The 27,581-nt window shown below is 35.2% G+C and overlaps 1 protein-coding gene across 3 annotated transcripts; it reads left to right on the top strand.

Moving 5' to 3' along the window:
* Positions 1–21: 21 nt before the first annotated feature.
* On the top strand, positions 22–27,276 carry LOC149822762 (switch 2-like). 3 transcript variants are annotated; one of them, XM_089981251.1, is made up of 8 exons: positions 22–597; positions 2,513–2,619; positions 6,329–7,247; positions 7,322–7,569; positions 8,244–8,370; positions 8,439–8,714; positions 8,815–9,142; positions 26,675–27,276. In XM_089981251.1, the coding sequence occupies exons 1-8, from the start codon at positions 97–99 to the stop codon at positions 26,992–26,994; spliced, it is 2,826 nt and encodes a 941-aa protein (XP_089837377.1). In that variant the 5' UTR covers positions 22–96; the 3' UTR covers positions 26,995–27,276. The 3 variants fall into 3 exon arrangements, with proteins under 3 accessions (XP_089837377.1, XP_089837376.1, XP_089837378.1); XM_089981250.1 differs by having other exon boundaries at positions 8,244–8,373; XM_089981252.1 differs by having other exon boundaries at positions 8,244–8,373; positions 26,764–26,953.
* The last annotated feature ends 305 nt before the right edge of the window (positions 27,277–27,581 follow it).

Genomic DNA, 27,581 nt, shown 5'->3' with positions numbered 1-27,581 from the left:
CTCCAAAGGGACGACCTCGTTTGGTCGTTCCCAACCGCCTCTCTCTCTCTCTCTCTCTGCTTATGTCCGTTCTGGTTCGTCGTCTGGCATATTTCCATGTCTTTGAAGAGCTTGAAGGAATCTCTGAAGGCTTGCACTTCCTCTTCTTCTTCCCCTTCATTTTCTTCGACCACCGATGGCTCTTACCAGACATCTTCTCTTGTACCACCACCATGTGAGAGGAAACCCCCCAAATCTTCCCTAGCTCTACAGATTCAACGTTTAGAGCATCACTATCCTCCTCCTCCTCCTCTTCCCGCATCTCAAGCCGATGAAATCCCTTCTCGGGGACATGAACCAACTCTTGTACCACCATTGTTTGAGAGGAAACCGCCCAAATCTTCGCTAACTTTGCAGCTTCAACGTTTAGATCATCACCATCCTCCTCCTTCTCTTCCTGCTTCTCAGGCCGCCGAAATTCCTTCCCGGGGACCTGAACCAGATCCTGATGAATCATCATCCGCTTCCCAAAAGGCGTATCCGGTGCCTCTGCCGGAATCTCATGGACCCTATGAGCCTCTTCTCCTCTCGGAGCCCGGCGAGCTTCCCGTCGTCCTGGTAACCTCACCGATATCTATAGAAGTTTTCTTAGAAAGCGTCCAGCACTGTAAATTTTTTTGAAGTGTTTGGTTATTTCGGAACAATCAGTATACTTCTAATGTCAAATCGGGAAAGGAATCAAGAACTCGTTTCAACCAATTTGCTTCTTGGGGAGAAAGACAACAAAAATGATTCAGTGTGTGGCGTTAATAGGATAGGAGATCACCTATCATGGCAAGATTAACAACCTGATTGGAGTTTTATATTCATAATGATGTTCAATTCTCTTGTTCCTAGCTGCCGGAAGCTCTCTTCAGAATTGTGAAACTGCACCCTTCTTTTACCATTCGAAAGCTTTAGGAGAAATCGAATCCAAAAAATGGAAAACTTGCTCTTTTACATGTGGAAATAATTGTGTTCGTGTTCAAAATTTTGTTTTTATAACAAAATGTATTGAAAAATTCAAAGTTCATTTTAAGCCAAAAAAAAAACAAAGTTTTCACTATATGTAATTTGTTATTTGTTCCTGTTTTTCCTTAACTAGCTTCCGCTTTTTCTTCCTAAAGGCTTCGCTCTTCACATATCCTTCTCGCATCTCGCATATTGCTTCTTGCGCCATCTTCTTAATCTGGTAACTTTTTTCTTGATGCTTAGAAATTAGAAATGCAACAATCCCCAAACTATTTGTTGTAAAAAAAAGGGTGTTGCGTCTTTCTGGTTAACATTAATGCAGTCTAAGGCGATTTTTAAAGGAGTATTGTTGTGCGGACACCTCAAGGGAGCGTTTGGATGCACCAAACTATTTGGGAAATTGAAATGTGTTAGGATATTTGTGGGCTGCTCCATAATTCAATCTCCCAAGTTGTTCAAGTTTGCTGGAAAAGTAAATGCATCCAAACACAACTTAAAGGTAATAATGGTTATTGGATATATTAAAAGAATTAATTAAATCAAAAGGTTATGCTGAAAAACAGAAGGGTATGGTTCTTCTCTTTGTATGTTCAAATCTGCTTTTAGTATTAGCTGTAAGATACAAATATAGTGAGAATCCTTGATGATGGATTATTCATCATACATGTACCCGTTCTCCATCTTACTATTCATTATGATAACTATGACTTTTTTTCCCTTGTTTTTCTCTAGTTACTCATGAACTTGAGAAATATATAAAGCACAATAGAATGCTTGATTTTTGCTGTTTTGGAGCAAAAACCTGTGAAGACAATCAGTGTCCGACACCTGTATGTCTGATCAGGTAAACACAGCATTTTAGCCATACTTTTGGCATGGTAGGCCCAAACTTAATCAAATATATACTTTCTTGCTAGGCCAAACTTGATCTGTTCCCTGTTCAAATGAGTAAAATCTACTCACAATGAAGTTCAGCTAGTCTGGTCATTCTACTTCAAGAACCATTAGCGTATGTAACCCATCTATAGTGCCCCTAACCACTTAGATAGCTGAACTGCTGTAGAATATATATCTCTGACATAACAACCATTTGCATTTTCTTTAAATGTTGCCTATGTGCAATTATGTAGTGGGTCTGTCAGTGTACTTATTGGCTGGTTCATTATCTTGGATATGCCAAAAAACGTGATTTTGGATGCAGGTGCTTTTCAGTTTAAATTGACCTTTCATTCATCTGCAACGGTTATGTAACTTATTTACATATTACTGATTTTGGTTTTGTTAAGCAATTCTAGAGGGGCATAGCTTGAAACTGCAAACAGTGGTCTCCTGGTCTACATGTTGATGTTTTATGTGCTATTATTAGCGATTATTCTATAAGCTTGTCACCTCATTCTTCTGATCATGTTCACGGTATTACTTTATGGAACTGATAGCTTACTGTTAGCTAACAAGGCAAACATACTTATGTAAACTTTTCATGAAATACACAATCATGTTAAACATGCTTTCACCATCCTAGGTTCCAGCTTCCATCAATTGTAGGCTCCTCGAACATCAGCGCGAGGGAGTACATTTCTTATATGGGTTGTATAAGAACAATTGTGGTGGCATTCTTGGAGACGACATGTAAGTACATAGTATCTTTTTTGTGTAGTATTGGACATTGATGTATCTTTATTCATCTATCATTGTTCACTGTTCTGTGATATGATGGCCAATTTTGTCATTTGATAAACTAGATTTTTGTTTATATGAAGAACTTGTTAAAAAAATGTATGTGTACTTTAATCCATCTCCAAGAGCAGTATGATTTCATTTCTCTTTTTATATGAAAACTGTAAATGATATTCATCTTTATTCTTAGTTCTTGCTGCATCTGTGTGGACTTAAATTCCAACTTCCCAGAGCTCTATTTCTCCGTCTGCTTTTATTTAAAGCCAAAGTATGAGTTTGAACATAGCCTTACACGTATTTACTGTTCCATTTCAGTCTTCATCAGTCTACCTTTTTCTTTAGTTCCTTCGGAATGTATATTATCACATTTTCATATTATTGTTTTTCGCCTTCAATTTTCCCTCCTAAGCATCCGCTATTATGGTGATTTCTTGTTATTTCCTTCTTATTTTAGATGTGCACTTCAAGACACACACGCATGCACATGAACAAACATGCATGTATATATATGTTTATCTATGTGTGTTTTCTCTTGTTTTGCTACGTCACTTCTCAAGACTTGACATCATACCATAGTAAATATTTTAATGCAATTTTAGAGGGCCTCTTCAATGGGATAAACACCTTTTTGTGATGTAGCACACACTTTACATAACACATTACACACACATACATACATACCCCTCTCATTAGGCTCTCTCATTTCGTCCCCTGCCAATGTTGCAAAAAGCTTATCATGTCTTTATATATGAAGGGTCTAAGCAATGTTGCGAAAAGCGTTGAGGTGTAGCGAAGCACTCCACCAAAATATGAGGCGAGGCTTAAAATGTAAGCCTCAAAAACCCATTTGTAAAAACTTTAAAAAATATTTAAAAACACAAATAAATAAAAGAAATGCTTTGTTGATGAAGCAACAATCATTAAGAAATAGGAAATCTTAAATTTATACCAAGAAATATGAGAATAACATATGAAAATAACATTAATGCAACAACTTGATCTATCTAAGTATCTAACAGATAAAATATAAACATTCACAATCTATCTATCTAATCTATACTTGGTCTCACTAAAAATAAAAAGCTTAAACATATTTTTGATTTCCATGATCTAATGAGTCAAACTGACAGTCACAAATTCACATACACTCTTTATATACAAAATTACAAACCTACACATTCATGGTCGGTTACATGTACATACACAATCTTTATATGTACATGTGCAAACCTACGCATACATAGTCAATTACATGTACACCCACCTATCAAAAACTTATTTTTAAATAATGACACAAACTAACAGTCACAAATTGACAATCTTTATAAAAACCAAGACATACACAGTAGATTACATGTACATACATAATCACATGCATACTTGCAAATAATTACACAAACTGAGAGTGACAAATCAACTTACACAATCTTCATATAGACAAACTGACTCACAATCAATTAATTGCACATACAGATTGACAAAATGACACATACAGTCATCAAGAAGAAGAAGAAGAAGAAGAAGAGGAGGAGGGTGCTCCTGTCCTTCTTCTTTCGGCAGAGAGAGAGAGAGAGAGTCCTTGGTGGTGGCTGCTGCCAGTGATAGCTGAGAAGGTAAAGAGGAGGGGTGGAGAGGAAAAGAGGGGAGAGGTGCCCAAAACATCAGGCACTCCCCCTTTTGTTTTCTCTCTTTTTTTTAATTGATTTGGGTCAAATGGGGGCTTTGATCAGCCCCCGTTTGACAACACAAGTATGAGGCATGCGCCTCACCCTGAGGGATGCCTGGTCATGAGGTGTGCACCTCAAAGCGTATGAGGCACACACCTTAACCATGTTTACACATTAGGTTTGCGCCTCAAGGCGAAAATCCCTTCACCATGCAGCACACTTTCGGTAACACTGGGTCTAAGTTACGGACATTGTCATATAATATTGTATTGCATTTAAGATGCAGAAAAAAGGTGTGCTTGAAAATGAAAAGATTTTTAAAAATAGGGAGTATATTATACCTATATTTCTACATACATACACAAGCCACATATAGATCATGTTAGACAAAGCAAAATAAGAAAAGGAGTAAATATCTAAATTTTTAAGATTCTGAAATTCTTTTACTTACATTTATTCTTTGTTATCTATCTCTGTGTTGTGTCATCCATGATTATCTAAATTTTTAGAGATCCTGAAATTCTTTTACTTACCCTTATTCTTCCCTATCTAGCTCTATATTGTGTCATATGTGATCATTCTTGTGTGTACCTTGTATGATCGAGAAACTTTGTTTCCTCCACTTACAGGTAGTAGTGGAGGATTGATGAAATATGGCTCGACTAAGATAATGGTGGATGTATACAGTGCATACATAAATATGTACATGAATGTGTGCTTCTATTCTTCTAACAAAAGATATATGTATGTAGATATGGTCTACGTAAAGGGGAAATAAAGAATAATAGATAGATAAGTACATAATCCACATATTTTATGTGTGTGTGTGTCCTAGAGACAGATGGGTTAACTTGTGATGGTTGAGTTGACTTCTGACTCAGCCAGATCAACCTAGTGAGTCATCCGACTGGGAAAGCAGTTTATTCTAGATATAGAAGATCACCTTAACCTATTTGATTGACTAGGTTTCTTGTCGATCTGGATCAACTCGGGCAAGTAACTTGGTTGACCTGCTGAGCTTTGAAAAATGTTCTATTGGAAATTTCTTTGCCTAAACTAATCATGTATAATAATTTGATAAGCAATTCTAGAAATTTCAATTACCTGCGCTTGGCATGAACTATTATCCATGCCCCATTTCTCATATTTCTTACTTGTATATGAATTCTAATGCTCATAGGAAGACCTCTTGGCTTCTCGTCTTTCTCATATTGTCTCTTGAAATCACATTTCTCTTTCTTTTCGCTGTTCAACCAACTGAGCTACCTTTGTCAACAATACACCTCCACATAAGATGCTGCACATTCCTTTTATGCAATGATAAATGATATTTCCAATATCCAATTCACTAAACAGTAGTACAAGCACAGGTAACGGGTAACTAAATATTATATTTATTATTCACATAATATCATTGTGATTTTTTGTGTTTTTTGTTTTCTTCTGGTTGTAGAAATCATTCCGACATCGTCTTTTCATCAAAATGTTCTAGTTTGCTTGTACATTGCCTCTGGTTTGTTGGACTAGCATTCTTTGGACTGGTTTTGTGTGTAACTTCTTGTTGCTGGATTCATTGATTCAGTTTGTTAGGCTTCAATTTTGATCTGCATTTAAAAATGCATTTTTTTCTCCTACATTTGGCTGTCTATTTTCTGCATGTTCCAGGATTTCTAAAACTATATAATATATATTTGAATTATTTCATGTAGTTTCTGAACAATGCTTTGAATGGTGAAATCTAGTTCAAATGTCTCCTGTGGAGGTAATGATTGATGTAGAATGCATATGAGCTTTTGGTTTTTATGAAATATAGACACACTTTTTTTATTTGATTGTTATTGCAATTATGCCTTTTCTACTTATTTTGTACTATGTGTGGACATTTTGGTATTTATTGAGCCTACAACTTGTCTATCATCCTGATTAGCTTCTGTCACTAATTATAGCACTTTCTTTTCTATCTGTTTTTAGGCATTGACATTGATATTTGGCAGGGGACTTGGTAAGACCATTCAAACAATTGCACTCCTGGCTGCTGTTCTTGGAAAGGATCCAGATCATGGGGAACAAAGCTTGCTTAAATCAGAGAACAAGGGTTTAACGTTGATTATTTGTCCTACCTCTGTTATTCATAATTGGGAACATGAGCTGTCTAATTGGGGAAACTTCAATGTTGCTGTTTATCATGGCATAAATCGTGACCTCATTCTTGAAAAACTTGCAGCACGAGGCATTGAAATACTTTTAACCAGTTTTGACACATTCAGGATTCAAGATAAGGTTTTGTGCAACTTTAACTGGGACCTTGTGATTATGGATGAGGCTCATCGATTGAAAAATGAAAAATCACAACTTTATAAAGCTTGTTTAGGAATCAAAACTCGCAAGCGCTTTGGACTGACAGGAACTATAATACAGAATAAAATTATGGAATTGTTTAACTTGTTTGACTGGGTTGCTCCTGGGTCTCTGGGGAACCGTGAACATTTTCGTGAATTTTATGATGAACCACTGAAGCATGGTCAAAGGTTAAGTGCACCTGAAAGGTTTGTGCGTATTGCTGATGAGCGTAGACATCACTTGGTCACGGTTCTGCATAAGTACCTCTTACGAAGGACCAAGCAGGAGACAATTGGACATCTCATGATGGGAAAGGAAGACAATGTTGTTTTCTGTGCCATGAGTGAAGTGCAAAAGCGTGTGTACAGAAGGATGCTGGATCAGCCCGATGTTCAGGCCCTTATACAGAAGGACTTTCCATGCAGTTGTGGAAGCCCTCTGACACGGGTTGAATGCTGCCATAGAACTGTTCCCAATGGGATCATTTGGTCCTATCTTCATCGCAATAGTTCTGATGGTTGTGATTCATGCCCCTTCTGTCTTGTACTTCCCTGCCTCATCAAACTCCAGCAGGTGGGCCAAATTTCCTTTTACTCCTTGCCATTTCCTTGGCCTTAAATAATCTGGAGCTGGATTTTATTTATCAGATAAGCAATCACTTAGAGCTGATTAAACCTAACCCAAAAGATGAAGTAGAGAAGCAAAGGAAAGATGCAGACTTGGCTGCTGCTGTTTTTGGGAATGATGTTGATTTAGTTGGTGGAAATACTCAAAGTGAAAGTTTTATGGGCTTGAGTGATGTAGAACATTGTGGTAAGATGAAAGCACTGGAAAGGCTAATGGCCATGTGGGTCTCGGAAGGGGATAAAATTCTTCTATTCAGCTATTCTGTGAGGTGATCTTCTATATCTAGAATCAACTGCTTTCCTCTATCCTGATATCAGGTCTCATAATTGAAATAATGCCTTATCAGTGAAATCTAATGGATCTTTTATTCGAGAAATAGTTTTTATGAATTTTGGCTCTTATGTAGCATGCATGTAATATATGCTCTCATGCTAAAAAAAATTCTGTGTACTTTCCCTGTTAGAACTAGTCTTTTGCTGTTGTGGTTTCTAGTTTACTATGTATGCTCAAGCATGGTCCAGTGGCACTAGCGGCGACTGCTGCTAAGCTCTTTCAAGGATGCCTTTCAACTTGAAGAGGTGCAAACCTGGCAAATGTTTCAGCCTCCGAATGAACTGAACTAGAAATTATCGAGTGTATAGTGACCATCTAGTGTGCTCAACTGTTCATCCTCCACAAATGACAAACTTTGATCTAATCCCTTATGAATTTACCAACTGTTACCTTTTATATATTTCCTTTCCCAGCTCACCAAAAAAAAAAATCTAATTACTGAATAAACCTTCATGCCTCTGAATGACTGGAGGTAAATGTGCTTCACCTTCAAATGAAAAAGAAAAAAAGTTTGTTGTACAGCTCAAGCATTATATCATGCTGTTGATGAACAGCTTTAAGGTGAGCTCTGGCATGGAATGATCTGCCCATAATGTTTTTTACTTGCAGAATGCTTGACATACTGGAGAAATTTGTCATACGCAAAGGCTATTGCTTCTCCAGACTTGATGGTGCCACTCCAATGAACTCTCGTCAGCCACTTGTTGATGAATTCAATTCAAGTCCTAGCAAGCAGGTAGTGTTCAACAGCAATTAAATTGCATAATTTATGCAACCCTAGTCTCATGGTGTCTGTTCTTCAAGGTATTTCTTATATCAACTCGAGCTGGTGGGCTTGGGCTCAATCTTGTCAGTGCAAACCGAGTGGTAGTTTTTGATCCCAACTGGAACCCTGCGCAAGACTTGCAGGCTCAAGATAGGTCATTCCGCTATGGGCAGAGACGCCATGTTGTAGTCTTCCGGCTTCTTGCAGCTGGTTCTCTCGAAGAGCTTGTTTACACCCGTCAGATATACAAACAGCAGCTTTCCAATATTGCTGTTTCAGGAAAGATGGAAAAGCGTTACTTCGACGGTGTCCAAGTAAAGTTTCTATTCTTGTGTTTTCAGTGTTTTACTGTTGATTTGCATCCTGTTTCCAAATTCAGGTTTTACAAATTGAAACTCCATATTGAATTGGCAGGACTGTAAGGAGTTTCGAGGTGAGCTTTTTGGGGTATGTAATCTGTTTCGTGATCTTTCAGACAAATTATTTACCAGTGAAATAGTCAGAATGCATGAGAAAACTGTGAGAGAACCTGTTAGTCCCTCCAATGGCCTGGGAGGAGAAATGCCAGATTGTAAAGCACATGCTATACGTGAAAACTTGGAGACTAGTCCACAACTTATACATGGTTCTTTACAAGCACGGGTGGATGCAACTGTTTTTTCTGGGGATGAAATTTTCAACGTCATGCCCAGGAATTATGAAAAAGAAACTGCGCAGCTGTTTAAAGTACTTGATGGAACAGGTAAGGATGCTGGCTTTTCACATTATCTTTTACTGCATACAGCTTGCATAAACGTCTTTCTTCATTGAAAATTTAACACAAATTACATTGTGGTAGGTTTCCAATGTGAGTTTGAACTAAAACTTGATATGAGATGCATGTGGCTATATTTTTTATAAGCTATTGAGCAATCTTAGCAGTTGTATTAATAACAGGGCTATATATATGTGTGTATGTTTAATACCCACATTAAAAATTGCCACAGAGCTATCACCATATGGATAGATGATGAGGGTACCCAAGATCGACATGAAATTCATTTCATGCATTGTATCACTGCGTTCTTACAGTCCCCTTTGATTGTTTGCCAGAAATATCCCTGACACTATTTTTGGGCAGCATTTCGCTATTAACATGACAATTGTAGATGCTGAGGTGTCCTTTATTCAGGAATCTTCCTGTGTCCTTTGCTTAAGTGTTTAGTCTGACAGCTTGTTTCTTGAGGACCATATATAGATGTGTCTTCCATGTGAACACTTTATCCCTTGTACCTTCATAATCATAGGATCTCTAGAAGATGCTGTAAGAAAATAGGCGGAAGTGTTAACCCAAGAATGCGCAAGCATTCACAAAGTTCGATAATGGACAAGCACTACGGCATTCAAACAAGAAGTCCATAAAGGGACAATATGAAAGCCTAAAAAAGGCTACACAAGTATGAAAAAATAATGGAATATTTATTAGATTGAGCTTTGAAAGGCATTCAAATACAAGGGGGATAACCCCATATTTATACAAGAGAGAGGACCCAATGAGAGGCTCCCATAAAAGCATTGGAACCCCTCCAACGGTCATATTTATTACTGTTGGAGGGGCCTAACGTCTATATGGTGGGCCCCTCAATGCCTAAAAGACAAAAGAAATAAAAATAAAAATAAAAAATACAAAAAGAAATAAAAAAACATATTAAAAAATAAATATGCAAGAAATGGTGAAAGACTATTTTACCCCTATTGGGTATTACAAATGAATTACATGTTTTATATATATATATATATATATATATATATATATATATATATATATATATATATATATATATATATATATATATATATATATATATATAACACTCCCCCTCAAACTTGACGAGGAAAGTTATCTCAAAAGTTTTGAAATACAAAAAAAATCTCGGGAAGAAGTTCAAGTCTTCAAGGAAAATCTCTATCTTTATGGTATCTCAGAAGATTCTAACAAATATAAGTCTTCAAAACGTCTTTATTGGTGATCATCCCCAAGCACCTTCATTGGCTATCTCCATGATGTATCGAAAGTATCACATCTTAAAAATTCTGCATAAAAAGAACAAACAAAAAGAAAACTCCAAGTATACAAGCAAAATATTCTAGCCCAAGAGTTGCAATTTTTTTTAACAACAATATATTGTAAAGCAAAAATAAAATGGTTTAAACAAAATAGTAATAACTTTTTGAATCATTAGATATTAAGAAGGACAAGAGGAGTATCCCTCAAAGATTAAATTAAATCATAATCAACTTATTTTTCAAAAAACTATAACATTGATCATAAAAAGATTTGATTATTTAAAGGACATATGATTCATTGAGAAGAGATCAACAATTATGCATAAAAATTATCTTAAATAAAATGAAATGGTGGTCTTCCAGAAAGCTCACGAATCTCTCAAAAGAATGTCTATTAAAGACACTTCAAACAAAACCCATAAAATGGTATAAATGGAAGAACACAAATAAAATAAATGAATATTTATCACAAAAATGCTTAAGAAGCATTTCAATCAAGCACCAATTGAAAATGTCTTAAAAAGGAATCAAGTCCGAAAAATAACTTCAATGTGAAAATATCTTCAATAAGATAAAGTTCAAAAGATGACTTGATTAACCCACAAAAATCACAAAGATGCTACACAAAGGCACAATGAAATACTCACAAAGGAGTACAAATGCACAACGGCATAAAAAAAATCTTTATTTAGATGTAGTTGTTGTCATAGCACGATACTTAGCTTCAGTTGAGGAGAGAGACACCTTCTGTTGCTTCTTGTATCGCCAGGAGATTAGGGAGTCACCTACAAAAACACACAAACCAGTAGTTGAGCGTCTATCATTTACATCCCTTCCCCAGTTAAAATCTGAGTATGCAATGACTTCTAATGAGGAAGAATATGATAAAAACAATCCATGACTTATAAAATTCTTAATATATCTAATAATTCTCATTACAGCACTCATATATACTGTAGTGGGAGCATGCTGAAATTGATTGGCAGAATGAATAACATGAGAAATATCAGGACGAGTAATAGAAAGGTAGGACAAAGCTCCAATCATTTGTCTGTATGAGGTTGAAACTTGCTGAGGTTCTCCACCATCCTTCTTCATTTTTGCATTTATGACCTCTGGAGTGTCAACCCGTTTTTCATCTAAGAGTCCTGATCTCTCTATGATCTCTACGGTATACTTAGTCTGTGACCAAAAATAACCACGAGGTGAGTAAGCTACTTCAATTCCAAGGAAATACCGTAAAAAGCCAAGATCTGTCATATCAAAGTTGTCTTTAAACACATCTTTGATATGGTTTACTCCCTGCTTATCACCTCCTGTGATTATCATATCATATACGTAAAACAGCAGTATAAACATCTCTGCATTGGAAGACTTAACAAACAATACAGTGTCAATAAAACAAGATTTAAAATGCAGTTGAGTCATCAGATTATTAAATCTATCATACCAAGCTTTGGGAGCTTGTTTTAACCCATACAAGGTTTTTCGTAGACGAAGAGTTTTTCCATGTGCTAAATTCAAACCTGGTGCATGATCCATGTAGACCTCCTCATCCAGATTACCATTTAAAAATATATTTTTTACATCCATTTGAAAAATTAGCCATTTTGGGATTGATGCTATAGAGATGAGAGTTCTGACAGTTGTCATTCGAGCAACTGGAGCAAAGGTCTCATCATAGTTAATTCCATATTGAATGTATCCCTTAGCTACTAGTCTAGCTTTATATTTTTCCAATGTCTCATCCCATTTGGTTTTAATTTTGTAAACTCATCTACATCCTATAGTTTTTTTTCCTTTAGGTAATGTTTGAATTTCTCAAGTTTTTGTCTTTTCTAATGCTTCTAATTCAGCGCTCATGGTTTTAATCTATTCTTGATGTTTTTTAGCTTCATAGTAGGATGATGGTTCAGAATATGAGGGTATGGCCGTTAAGCATGCTCGGTATCTTGGTTCAAAGGAATCATAGGATACAAATCTACTAGGGGCTTTTAAAATTCTTACCGATTTTCTAATACTAGCAGAATCAATATCTTGATTTTGAGAATATCTTTCTAAAGCACATGGTGGGTTCCCTTCGGTCCGCTTAGTATATGTTTGTATGTTACTATGGGATGGGTCGATATTGTTAAGATTGTTGTCTATATTTTCACTTGCATCATGAGAGTCTTCATATTCACTTTCCTGCTCATTATGAAGATTTTCATATCCTTCATGTTTATTGATGAGATAAAAAAGAAACGAATAATCATAGTTTTCTTGGATTTTTTCCTTGCTAAAACCATCTTCATTTTCAAGAAATGTAACATTTCATGAAACATATAATTTGTTCCTTTCCCTGTCATAACATCTATATCCCTTTTGATTTTCGGCATAGCCCAAAAAAACACAAGGGATTGCTTTTGAGGAAAGTTTGTCGTTCTTATGAGTAAGAACAAAACACTTGCATCCAAATACTCTCAATCTTTTATAATCAGGGGGAATTTTAAGCAATTTTTCAATAAATGAATATATTTTCAATAGTTTTTTAGAGCATTCTATCTATCAAATAGACTACCGTAAGAGCAACTTCGGCCCAAAACATTTTTGGAACATTTCTTGATACAAGAAATGTTCTAGTGGTCTTAACAATATGTCTATGCTTTCTTTCAGCTAGTCCATTTTGTTGAGGAGTGTAAGGGCAAGATTTTTTATGAATGATGTCATTTGAGTCAGGAAATTTTTTAAATTCTTTTGATACAAATTTCCCCCTGGAATCGGATCTAAAAATTTGAATATTGGTTTTGAATTGAGTATTTACGTAGTAGAAAAATCTTTTAAAACAATCAAATACTTCTGACTTTTGCTTAAGAAAAAAAATCCCAGAATGTCTACTATAATTATCTACAAATATAACATAGTAAGATACCCTGCCTTTAAATATAACTGGAGTCAGTCCCCATACATCCGAATGTACTAACTCAAATGGATTTTTGGATATAAATTGTCTTTGCCCAAAAGGTAAAGCTTTCATTTTGCCAAGAATGCAATCTTCACAAGCCAAATTTTTTTCTTTATAATAATAAAAGAAAACAAGTGTAATTTGGTCACACTAGGATGTCTTAGCTTTTTGTGCCAATTTTCTATATTTTTATTTTCCACAAAATTACAAAAAGATTGTTTTGATAACTCAAGATTGTCCATTACATAGAGATCTCCTCTTCTATGGCCTTGCCCAATCGGCTTCTCGGACTGGAGATCTTGTATTAAACAATCATTAGAAGAGAATAAAACTTTACAACCATGATTCGTAATTTGTGAAACTGATAAAAGGTTCAAATTTAATTTTGGCACAACCTTAATATTTGGTATGTGAAAGTTTGGTTGTTTTTTAAAGATTCCAAAACTTTTGATTTTTAAGGATGTTTCGTCGGCGGTTGAAACATAAGAATCATTTGAGTTAGAATGACATTCGGATAATATTGACTCATTTGGAGTCATATGAAAAGAGGCACCAGAGTCCAAGATCCAAGAAGTCTTACCAGGGTCACCATTTGTAGATACGGTCGCCCCCGAAAAGGAAGAAGCTTGAGTTTTGAACATTGGTTGTAGCGCCTCCATTAATTGAGTTAAAGATAGGGAGTCAATGCATTTGGAGTCGTCAACATCATTCCTTTTCACCGAAGCAACTCTCTTATCATCTCGGTGATCTTCTTTCTTTCTTTTTGGATAAAACGGCTTAATGTGTCCCGGTTCATAATAATGATAGCATATAATTTTGCCACCTTTTTTGACATTCCTTTCATAGTTGTTAGGATTTCTTTTATTCTCATTTTTCACCAAGTGAGGAGGTTTATTGTAATGAAATGGTGGTCTTCAACAAATGCACGAATAACTCACAAATAAGTGTCTATTGGAGACACTACAAGCATGACCCTTGAAAGGGTATAAAAGGAAGAACACTTGAAAAATAAATAATACTTTATTCATAAACAAAATGCTTAAGAAACATTGTTATTTGCATTGAAGGGGTTCACCCCTATATATACAAAAAAGTGGAAGAGAGAGGAGAGCTCATTTTGAGCTCTCCAAAAGAGACGTTGGAAGTCCAACGTCTCTTAATATAGCTGTTGGACTACAGTCCAACAGCATTTATTATTATAGTTGTTGGACTATAGTCCAACAACATTTATTATAGTTGTTGGACTACAGTCCAACAACTATTTGCACAGTCAAGTTCCAACAGGAACTTGACTGGATCAAATATCTAGTTTCTATTGAACTAGATGCTAAAAAAGAAAATAAAGAAAAATAGAAAAAGAAAATAATAAAAGAAAATATAATAATATTAAATAATATATATATATATATATATATATTACAATTTACATTTTAACACTCCCCCTCAAACTTACGGTACAATGAGCGAAAGTTTGTCTAAGAGGAAGTGAAATCTGGGAGCAGCGAGAGGCTTGGTGAAGAAGTCTGCTAATTGATATTCTGATGTAACATATGGCAGATCAATGGTTCCATGTAAGTATTCATCTCTGACATAGTGACAGTCCATCTCAATGTGTTTAGTGCGCTCATGGAATGTCCGGTTGCTTGCAATGTAAATCGCACTTTTGTTGTCACAGCACATCTTTGAAGCTTGCGTTGCTTTAGCTCCCATATCCGCTAGCAATCGTCTGAGCCAAACAACCTCCATAGTGGTGGTTGTCATGACTCTGTTTTCAGCTTCGGTGGAGGAAAGAGAGACTTTTTGCTGCTTCTTGCACCTCCACGAAATTAAGGTTTCACCTAGGAATACACAAAAACCAGTAGTTGAGTGTTTATTATTGGGATCACCTCCCCAGTCAGCATCAGTATATGCAATTAAATTTAATGAAGATGAAGCAGACAAGAAGAGTCCTCGTGAAAGAGAGGATTTTAAGTATCTAATAATACGCAAAATTGCTCTCATGTGCACAGAGGTGGGAGCATGCTGAAACTGATTGACTGTATGAACCGCATGAGTTATATCTAGCCTATTAATGAAAAGATAAGAAAGAGCTCTAACAAGTTGTCTACAAGTAGTAGGATCATCAAGAAGTTCTCCATTATCAATTTTCATTTTAACATTGACAACTTCTGGAGTGTCTACTTTCTTATCATCTGTAATTCCAGACCTGGAAACAATATCAAGAGCAAATTTAGATTGAGATATCAAATACCCCCGAGGGGAATAAGCAACTTCAATGCCTAAAAAATATCTTAATAAACCTAAGTCAATCATTTCAAAGTGGGTTTTAAGAAGAGATTTGATATTTGCAACTCCATGTTTGTTGCCTCCGGTGATGATCATATCATCCACATAGAGAAGAAGAATAATGATGTCTGCATCAGATTTCTTAACAAACAAAGCAGTGTCAGTTAAACAAGGTTGAAAACCAATATCAAGCATAACATGACTAAATCGGTCATACCAAGCTTTTGAAGCCTGTTTAAGACCATAAAGAGCTTTTTCTAGACGAAGAGCTTTACCCTTAGGGATACTAATACCAGGTGGGGCTTCCGTGTATACTTCTTCAACGAGATTCTCATTCAGGAAAACATTTTTGACATCTAATTGAAAGATCGGTCATGTTCTAATGGAGGCCAAGGCTATTAAAGTTCTAACAGTGGTCATATGGGTCACAGGAGCAAATGTTTATTCATAATCGATGCCATACTCTTGGGCATATTCTTTTGTTACTAAACGGGCCTTATATCTTTCCAGGGTCCCATCACTTTTGGTTTTGACTTTGTATACCCACCTACAACCTATAGGTTTCTTACCCGGAGGGATATCTTGTATCGTCCAAGTATTGGCCTTTTCTAGTGCATCCAATTTTATTTTCATGGCTTCTATCCATTCTATATGATTTTTGGCTTGAGAATAGGATGATGGTTCAACATATGATTGTATTAATGTAATGGCAGCCCTATACGTGGGTGAAAAAGATTCATAAGACACAAATTTTTATGGAGGTTTAGAGATTCTAGGCGTTCCTCTAGGTAAGACTTCAAAGTCTTTTTGTAATGCACATGGAAGATTTTGCTCTCTACGTCTTGAATATTGTAGACTAACATCCCTATGGATTTGCTCTTCATTATCATTATTTTCAACAACAATAGGACTTTGATCATTGTCAAGGTCACATCCAACATCACATTCATTGGATTTTGAAGTTGGATCAATTAAAAACGAGTATTCAGTGACATCCTTGGATTTTTCAAATTCAAAGAAGCTTTCTTTTTCCAAAAAAGATACATTTCTTGACACATATAATTTATCATTTTGAAAATCGAAACACCTGTAGCCTTTTTTATTATCAGCATATCCTAAAAAGGCACATGGGATTGCACGAGGAGAGAGTTTGTCATTTCTGTTGGTGAAAACAAAACATTTGCATCCAAAGACTCTTAATCTAAAATAATCTGGAGTTAAATTAAGAAGTTTTTCTATTGGAGTTGTATTCTTTAATGAGGAAGATGGCATCCTATTAATGAGGTAGGTGGCAGTTAGGACCGCTTCAGCCCAAAAACTTTTTGGAACTTGATTTGCAATTAGCAATGTCCTAGTAGTTTCCATAATGTGTCGATGTTTGCGTTCGGCTAGGCCATTCTGTTGTGGAGTGTGTGGACATGATCTTTGATGTGTAATACCATGTAAATTGAGATAGCTTTTTAATTCGTTGGACATAAATTCTCTCCCTGAATCAGTGCGAAAAACAGAAATATCATTTTGAAACTTATTTTTAACCATTTTATGAAATATTTGGAAGTTAGCAAAGACATCAGATTTATGTTTAAGAAAATAAATCCAAGTATGTCTAGAAAAGTCATCAACAAAAATGAGATAATATGTATAACCACCTTTGGAAATAACTGGTGCGGGGCCCCAAACATCCGAATGTATTAACTCAAGTGGTCGTGAGGAAACAAAAGTTTTACTAAGAAATGGCAACCTTTTCATTTTGCATAGAATGCAGTCTTTACAAGAAAAAATTTCAGAATTACAAATTTTTTTCAAACTTAGAAAATATTGAATTTTAGACATATGAGGATGGCCAAGCCTTTTGTACCATAAATCCAATTCTAATTTCTAAATATTATAACAAAATGCATTCTTGGGTAATTCCAAAAAGTCCATGTAATAAAGTCATCTTTCTCTATGGCCTTCCCCAATTAGCTTCCCTAACTGGCGATCCTGTACCCAACAACCATGAGAAGAGAAGGAGATATTACATCCATAATCAGATATTTGCGAGACAGATAAGAGATTCAAGTTAAGTTTAGGGATATATCTAACTTCTGGGATAAAAAATCTTTTGGATTTTTGAAGATTTTCAAAACATCCTATTCCTTTTACTTTAAGAGATGTGTCATCGGCTGTAAAAACCTTTAACACACTTGAGTTATTTTTAAGACATTTGGATAGACTATTAACATTTGGGGTCATATGAAAAGAAGCACCAGAATCTAAAAGCCAAGGAAAGTTACCTGGATCGGAGAAAGATGCAACTGCCGCTCTAGTTGAGGCTTCGGTTGAGGAGGATACCCCTTTGAGAAGAGGTTGAAGGATTTCCATCAGTTGAGCCATAGACACAGGTGCATCTTGATCTTTTGACTCGGATTCAACTCTTTTTTCTTCTCTTCTTTTTAACTTTGGACATTGAGGCCTATAGTGCCCCGGTTCATGACAATGATGACAAATAACTTTTCTTTTATCAAAGTCGTCATTTTGCCTTCCAAAATGAGGCGGCTTGTAAGTACGAGTATGATTCCCCGGTCCAGATACAGCTAAAACGGAGTCATCATCAACTTTTGGAGTACTTTTTCTAAGTCTATTTTCCTCCATAGTGAGCTCTTCTATAGTATCAACAATAGAAGGAATTTTTCCACGATGTAAAAGGGCCGATTTGGTGGATTCAAACTCCGGCCTTAGATCATTCACAAATTGATAGAAATGTTCCATATCGAGTTGCTTTTGGCGAAGCTCGATATCTTCGGCACAATGCCATTTGGGCTCAAGAAGAGCCAACTCTTCCCAAAGTTCGGACAACTCATTATAATATTCTCAAATAGTTTTATCTTTTTGAGTCATTGTCCGAACTTTATCTTGTAAATTGCATACATGTGCAATATCTTTAAGGGAATACATGTTTTTGAGGTATTCCCAAGCCTTATCGGCATGCTCAAACTTAGCTAGACTAGAGCATTTTTTATTGTCTATGCTATTGATGAGCCATGACATAATTTTTGCATGCCCTATCCTCCATTCTTTTCATTTCTTTTCATAAGTGGCTACTGCCTTACTCTTCTCTTCTTTCGTTAGAGGAACCTCTTTATCACCCTCTTTCTTGGTAAGAGATAGTTTAAGTTCCAAATCGGAACCATCCACTATACCCCATAAACCTTTTCCCCAAATGTGGTGCTTCATAATCGAAGCCCACATTACATAGTTAGTATCATTTAGTTTAATAGGAATGATGGTGATCTTATCATTGTCATCCATCTTTTACAAGGGTAAGAGAGGAATAAATAGGAGGAGAGAGAGAGAGAAAAATAAAAAGAAAAGAAAAAGAGTAGACAAAGGAATAAGAGGATACAAAACCAAAATTTTTTGTAGCACAAGTTTGCCTTTCTTCAAATAAATCTTCTTGAGCCAAGAACAAGGTGATGAAACACCTTTTGTAAATATGGCATGGAAATCGAGGCGGAAGCACTTCAAGATCTAAGGATTTCGTAGCTCTGATACCATGTAATGAAATGGTGGTCTTCAACAAATGCACGAATAACTCACAAATAAGTGTCTATTGGAGACACTACAAGCATGACCCTTGAAAGGGTATAAAAGGAAGAACACTTGAAAAATAAATAATACTTTATTAATGAACAAAATGCTTAAGAAACATTGTTATTTACATTGAAGGGGTTCACCCCTATATATACAAAAAAGTGGAAGAGAGAGGAGAGCTCATTTTGAGCTCTCCAAAAGAGACGTTGGAAGTCCAACGTCTCTTAATATAGCTGTTGGACTACAGTCCAACAACATTTATTATTATAGCTGTTCCAACAACATTTATTATAGTTGTTGGACTACAGTCCAACAGCTATTTGCATAGTCAAGTTCCAACAGGAACTTGACTGGATCAAATATCTAGTTTCTATTGAACTAGATGCTAAAAAAGAAAATAAAGAAAAATAGAAAAAGAAAATAATAAAAAAATATAATAATATTAAATTATATATATATATTACAATTTACATTTTAACATTTATAACTCCTAGTATGATTACCGGGCTTTGACATAGCAAGCACGGTTTCTTCATCCTTTGAAGCGGATGACTTCTTCAATCTATTTTCTTCCATAGTCAATTCTTCAAGAGTTTTGACTATGGATGGCACAATTCCTCTATGAAGGAGAGCCGATTTAGTTCCCTCAAATTCGGGCCTAAGCCCATTCACAAATTGGTAGAAATGCTTCATTTTAATTTGATTTTCACGGAGTTCTACATCTTGAGGACACTGCCATTTTGGTTCAAGAAGAACCAATTCATCCCAAAGGAGAGAAAGTGCATTGTAATATTATCTAATACGCATTTCTCCTTGGGTTATGGTTCTCACCTTGTTTTGGACATTGCATATGTGTGCAATATCTTTAAGACTATACATGTCTTTAAGATATTTTCATGCATCACTAACGAAATCAAATTTCGCTAAGCTAGAACATTTGTGGATGTCTACACTATTGATGAGCCATCCAATTATTTTGGAGTGGCCCATCCTTCATTCTTTCTATTTTTCTCATAATCGGAAACGACTTTACCCATTTTCTCTCCTTGAAGAGCAACCTCTTTCTCATTCTCAATTTTCGTAAGAATGAGCTTGAGTTCTCTTTCGGTATCGTCCACCAAACCCCATAATCCTTTTTTCCATATTTTGTGTTTAACTATGGATGCCCACATCACATAGTTTGTATCGTTTAGGCATACGAGAATGGAGACCATTACCTCTCTTTCATTTTCCATTTCCTTACAAGGCTAAGAAAAAGGGTATAGAACGATGAAAAAAAAGAGTGAAATACAAGACTTATTTGAGAGATGACACACTTCCCGATGCAACAATCCTCGATTTGTTGAATCCCCTAAGAGTACGATTCTCCTCTTGATATTGTCACGAACTTTCTTCAAAAAACTTGCCTTTGGACCACCAAAGCTCTGATACCATGTAATGAAGTGGATTGAATCCGATACACATTCAAGAACACACTTTTAATCAAGTAAAAATACTTAGATTGAATAACGAAGCAACCCACACAAGGGTCTACAAACTTGTCATTGCATAGAAGCACTCAAGAATGAGTTGGGAATACAAGGTCACAAGAGGATAATATATAATACAATGGAGCCAATAGGGTGCAACTCCATATGGCTGTTGGGGCTGCACCCAACGGTCATAAATATAGCTGTTGGGGCAGCTCCAACAGCTATATGGAGTTGTCCCATCAAATCTGAAAAAGACAAAAGGTGAAAAAGGCAAAAAATAAATACATGAAATACAACAACAATAACACCAACAACTACTACGCCTTTATCCCAAAACAATTGGGGTCGGCGATATGAACCAAAAAAGAAAATCATTCTGAGTCTTCCACATGAATCCTTTTCCTCCAATCATTTCTATCCAATGCCATGTCCTCGGTGAGGTTCAAAGCATTCATATCATTTCCTATCACCTCCATCCATGTCTTCCTAGGCCTACCCCAACCTCTTTTAACTAATATATTTTCTCATTTCTCCATCCTTCTAATTGGAGCATCATTAGGCCTTTGCCGAATATGTCCAAACCACCGTAAACGATTCTCTCTCATCTTATTTTCAATGGGTGCAACGCCTACCTTCTTACGTATCTCTTCGTTCTGAATCTTATCTTTTATTGTATTTCCACACAAAAAAATAAATAAAAACTTAGTCATACCCTATGAATATGAACCAATATGAAAAAAAAAATACATGAAATAAAATACAGAAATGTCAGTCCCTAATGGGCTAATGCCTATTACAGAGAAAAGACCGAAATACCCTTAATGGGTATTTCAGTTAACAATAAACACACACACACACACACACACACACACATATATATATATATATATATATATATATATATATATATATATATCTTAACATTTTGCAAATCTCAACAGTAGTTCATCCTCTACAAGCAATCACGTCATTAGACCTTCAAACCTCAAATATCAAGTGTATTAGCGATTAGACCAAGGGCATAAACAAGCATGTCATTAAAGAGACAAAGACACACACAAAGGTGTATAAAAACACTTCTTGTCTACATATAATGATACTTAAAAACAAGTGTATCAATGACTAGAACAAGAGTATAAAGCCAACAATGGGCTAACAATCACACACAAAGGTATGAATAAACATCTCTTGTCTACGTATAATGACACTTAGATAAGAGGCATAAACATGAGAAGTCACCCGAGGTAAGATGACTTGTAATGGAACTACTAATGCAATTAAAAAATAAATAAATTTTTAATCATATTTTGAAACACCATGGTTTCAAAAATTAGATATCCATCGCAAATACACATAATAAAAAAATCCATAAAAAACAATGGCAAAAAACAAACGAGTGATTTAACACACTCACAATCAGAGATCACATAACTGTCAGTTAAAGTCAAACTACAAGTTGACAATCTAAAATGACATAACACGAGGTGCACATAACTCACCCTATCAAACATCTTTGATTCAAAATTAACAAGGCTAAGAAGATTGGTTCATCATATAAAAATCTGTGATGGACAAAAAACAATGCCACAGGAAGACAATAAATATTCACGGAAATCATTTTCCAATAGGTGAGTTCATAAAGGGAACCGATTTGAAAATTCAAATCGAAGATCCAATAATGGTAGAAGATCAATCTTAGAAAAAGTGCAATCATATGCACAACAATGTCTCATGACAACTTTTTACAATTTTGAATAAACAAGAATCATGCTTAACATAATCAATTATTCAAAATGAAGTCATTTACATCAAAAGTCTACTATGAGACAAACAAAAACATGTAATATTAAAGAAATAATATATATACAGTTTTTAGAAGAACCTTTTACAATCCCAAAAGTAAACATAATTACTATTAATCATGAATACTTGAAGCAATAAAATAATCTAATAACCCATAGTTATATAGAAGCTATGAAACTATACCAAACATCATTTATAAATGCAATCTATTTTGTGTGATTATGACACATTTTTAGATAAAAACAAGTTAACATTATAAAATGCATTCAAAGCATCCAATGCAAGATTTATTTTCTATATAAAAGTCAAACAGGGATGAACACAAATATCTAAGATCATTCTCAAGCATAATCAATCGAGAATGTTTTTCAAAGAATTAGTTTTACATAATGAGAGAAACATCTTAAAGTCAACCATTGAAATCACATAAATACGAACATGTCAATATGCAAAAATAACCACGATATTACCAAAGAGTTAAGGAAAACATGATGACATAAGATGTACATCATACAAGTTTCTAAAAAATTTAAGGAACTCATAAATTCATATAATATACTTAAAAGTCATATTTTAATATATGCCTAGAATTATCAATAATCATTAAGATAAACACCAAATGTATACAACAAAGGAATTAGCCATATGAAAAGCACAATATTTAAGATTTTAAAGGAAAATCATCTATTCTTGTAAAATATAATTTTTATGACGATATGCATAATTAAAACAAATATTTTATGGAAATATGCTTATGCACAAGATTCAATAATTACTTTTAAAAAACCTATTCATTTTTAACATATTTAGCAAGAGGCTACTATTTTTCAAATGCATACCGTAAAGAAACACTTATATGTATAATTTTTCAAAGGCTACTATTTAAAGTAGAGAATCCAAAGAAAATAACAAAAAATATATGTATATATATAATGATAACTAAAATAAGCCTTTTCTCATGCATAATGCATGAGATAAATAATACAAAAGACACTTAAAAAATATGAGATACATACCGGGTAAGTACTTTCCTTGAATCCAAGGCACACAACTTTGAGTGGCACGATTTTCGAGACGACCATAGTGATGATGCAACACACGAGCTATTCTCCTAAAGACCAAGCTCTAATACCATGTAAGAAAATAGGCGGAAGTGTATCCCAAGAATGCACAAGCATTCACAAAGTCTAATAATGGACAAGTACTACGGCATTCAAGCAAAAAGTCCACAAAGGTACAATATACAACAACAACAACAACTACGCCTTCATCCCAAAATAATTGGGGTCGGCGATATGAACCAAAAAAGAAAATCATTATGGGTCTTCCACATGAATCCTTCTCCTCCAATCATTTCTATCCAATGCCATGTCCTTGGTGAGGTTCAAAGCATTCATATCCTTTCCTATCACCTCCATCCATGTCTTCCTAGGCCTACCCCGACCTCTTTTAACTAATATATTTTCCCATTTTTCCATTCTTCTAACTGGAGCATCATTAGGCCTTCGCCGAATATGTCCAAACCACCGTAAACGAGTATCTCTCATCTTATTTTCAATGGGTGCAACGCCTACCTTCTTACGTATCTCCTCATTCCGAATCTTATCTTTTATTGTATTTCCACACATCCATCTCAGCATATGCATCTTAGTCATACCTTATGAATACAAAGGTACAATATGAAAGCCTAAAAAAGGCTACACAAGCATGAAAAAATAATGGAATATTTATTGGATTGAGCCTTGAAAGGCATGCAAATATAAGGGCAATAACCCCATGTTTATACAAGAGAGAGGACCCAATGAGGGGCTCCCATATAGGCGTTAGAGCCCCTTCAACGGTCATATTTATGACCGTTGGAGGGGCCCAATGTCTATATGGTGGGCCCCTCAATGCCTAAAAGACAAAAGAAATAAAAAGAAAAAGAAAAAAACTACAAAATAAAAAATAAAAAAACATATTAAAAAATGAATATGCGAGAAATGATGAAAAGACTATTTTACCCCTATTGGGTATTACAAATGAATTATATATATATATATATATATATATATATATATATATAAAGAGAGAGAGAGAGAGACATGCATATATATATACATATGTATATATATTTTTAACAGATCCATCATGTCTAAGATGATTTACATGGTGATGGATTGAATGAGTAGAGAAAAACAGAAAAGCGAAAATTGAAAGATGAGAGATGAGAGAAGTGACAAAGAGGGATTGAGAATATGGCTCATCATCCACCCATTCTTTTCATTCTGACAATCTCGTGCCTGTTCTGTTCTAGCTCATTCAGTTAGACTACTGCAATGAAAAAAAGAAAACCTTTAGCAACAAATTATAACATGTATAATATGTGTGAATACAAAAGGCATACATATATAATCAGTACTGCCTCCTACAACAAACATTTATTAACTGGCCTGGCTGGATTTTGTTATCGGCCTCAAATTTAGGATATACCTGTCAGATTTGTGAAGAAGTGAAAGATCTCTCTCTCTCCAAGGCAGCCTGCATACAATAATGGTACAAACACGTAAGGTTTGCTGTTGGTTTAAGCGGCAAACCTGAATCAGCCTAAACCCAATTCAATGTTCATGGGTTTGATAGCTAGCAGATCAGATTCAAGGTTGGCAAATGTTAGGCACAGTTATGGATGGGGGCATAACATGATCCACAGCAGACACCTTTCATCTTATACACGAGAGAGCGAGAGAGAGAGAGAGAGAGAGAGTTGCTTCTTTGCTTTTCCTAAAATTTTTCTAAATCTCATCACATACTCGGATACACAAACACACACAAATATCAATTTTCACCATCAAAATTCTGCATCTTTTGTCCTATAAATTAGAGAAATGATGCAACAGACATCACACAGCATCAAAACTTGTTTCTATGGCACTGATTGGTCTTTGGTTATGGTGAGGCGACAAATCTCAACTAGGTCTTGTCATCTGTGTTGGCCAACATCAACCTTGCTAGTTTTCGCTAGTGGAGATATATTCTAGTATCACAAAGCAGGATAGATGAAATCATTGAAATGTTGAGGCATGAAAAAAATCCTAGAAATGTCTGAAGTGTACATTTATGCAAATAAATTCATGTAGTCCAAATGGGTGTTGTCATAGTTTTCAGCTTGAACAACTGGATGATATTTATATGGATTGTATCCAGGTTAGATTTAATTGGATCAGATGAGTTTATTGGATCCAAAATTTTCACCATTAATCTGATAATGTGTTTGAACTATAAGGACCCAAGTGCATCCAAACAAAGCAAACATAAAAAAGGCTAATCCAAACAATAATTTTCTTTTCAAAATAAACATGAAAAGATATAAATAGAAATTCAGTACATCTAAACACCATAGTTTTCTCAAAATAATCTTTTGCATCTTTTTGCCTCGTCATTTGGTGCTCATGAAAGCAACTTTTTTTTTATTGTGCATGTTTGAAATTGTCAAGTTATGATATGATGAAGTTGAAAGATTCTGCTAATTAATGAGGATATACTGTATTTTCTGCAGCTGTATGTAATTTTGTATAAAAACTGCATAAGAGAGTCACAACATATAAGTATGCTTGAGGGCTAACTAAATGGAGGCAGTTTAAGTAGTTGAACGTCTACAGTTTTGTTGTGTTAATTGGATATTTCTGTTGTTTGGGATTTTATGATCATGCACCATAGCCTGAAGTTTGAAAAGATGTGACTCATTCCAGTGTGATATCTGCACATCCTACAGTGATGCTGAATCAAATGTAAAACCAGAAGTATTCAACTAACAAGTATGTGTATATTCCACTGTGGCGATTAGCACACTTCACAGTGAAACATAGGCAGCTCGTGAAACATAAATGATATAATATTAGTACTTTGCTTTTGAATCTTAATGTTAGCCAACGAAAAATGTGCGAGACTTCTGTGATCCTTGTGTTAGAATTAGTAACTGTATGTTGAATATTATTTTTTCATAACTACGCTGTCAGAATAGAATATGGGTGGCGGTTGCCAAACTGTTATCTGTGCATGATAATTTTATTCTTATTATACGAATGCTTTAGTAAATTTAAAGTTTTAAGCAATCACAATTTATGCTAGATACTGTCAGCATCAATACTCGCCATACTGCCTTAAATTGCAGGGATTATCTATACACATAGAAATGAAGATATTGTTAACATAAATGATTACCACCAATCAAAAGAAGCTGATGGATGTTTTACTGACAAGATCAAACCATGGAATACCAATCCAAAGAAATGGAAAGCAGATTGCAGTTCACCTGTGGCATATGAGAGGAGAAACACCGAGGAAAAGAAGGCAGAATATAGTCGGATTGCACGATTTATGAGTATGGGGGAGCTTGAGTTCAGTAAATGGCTACTCTCTGCATCGCTGTCCGAAAGAAAGAGTTTGCTTCTTGATTACAAGAGACAAAAAGAGCAATCAAGAAAGAGCTAGTTGATAAGAAGATCAAATGTAATGGTTGGTTACTAAGGTCTTTCAGGCTCAAACCAATGTGAGACGCATCATGTCTTGCTAAAGAAAAGGAGAAAAAGGATTTGAGAGCAACATGGTCTTGGGTGGTTACTCCCTATTGTAAATATCTTTAACTGTGAAATATGTAATCTGTTAAATGCCTTTTCTTCAAGCAATGGCCGCTAATCCCTAGCGTAAGAGCGCCTTATCTTGGCCTCTGAAATATGTAAATTAAAGAATTTTATGTGCCGTTTCCTCTCAAAATGATCTTTTCTCTTTGATTTGCTTTTTTCCACCCCATATAGTGAGCACGGGAACCAGATCATAGTTCTCAGAGTTCCCAATCAAGGCTTGACAGGCTGAGTTGACACCTCTTTTTCGGATTTTGTGAATGTAGACTTGGAGAGAGTTTTTGGAAGTAGGAAATCCAAAGACTTGCTGTCAATTGCATGATGTCGAGTATTCTCTAGCAACACAAATCCATAATTCATTAAGATCTCATGCTTGGTTGGTTGTTCTGATTGTTGAATTGTGACACATCAAGCTTTGAGTTGCTGCTGTCAGTTGGA

The sequence above is a fragment of the Nuphar pumila genome, chromosome 11, assembly GCF_984573655.1.
Source record: "Nuphar pumila chromosome 11, dmNupPumi1.hap1.1, whole genome shotgun sequence".
In the NCBI taxonomy this organism is placed as follows: Eukaryota; Viridiplantae; Streptophyta; class Magnoliopsida; order Nymphaeales; family Nymphaeaceae; genus Nuphar; species Nuphar pumila.
This window is presented reverse-complemented; position numbering and strand designations above follow the sequence as displayed.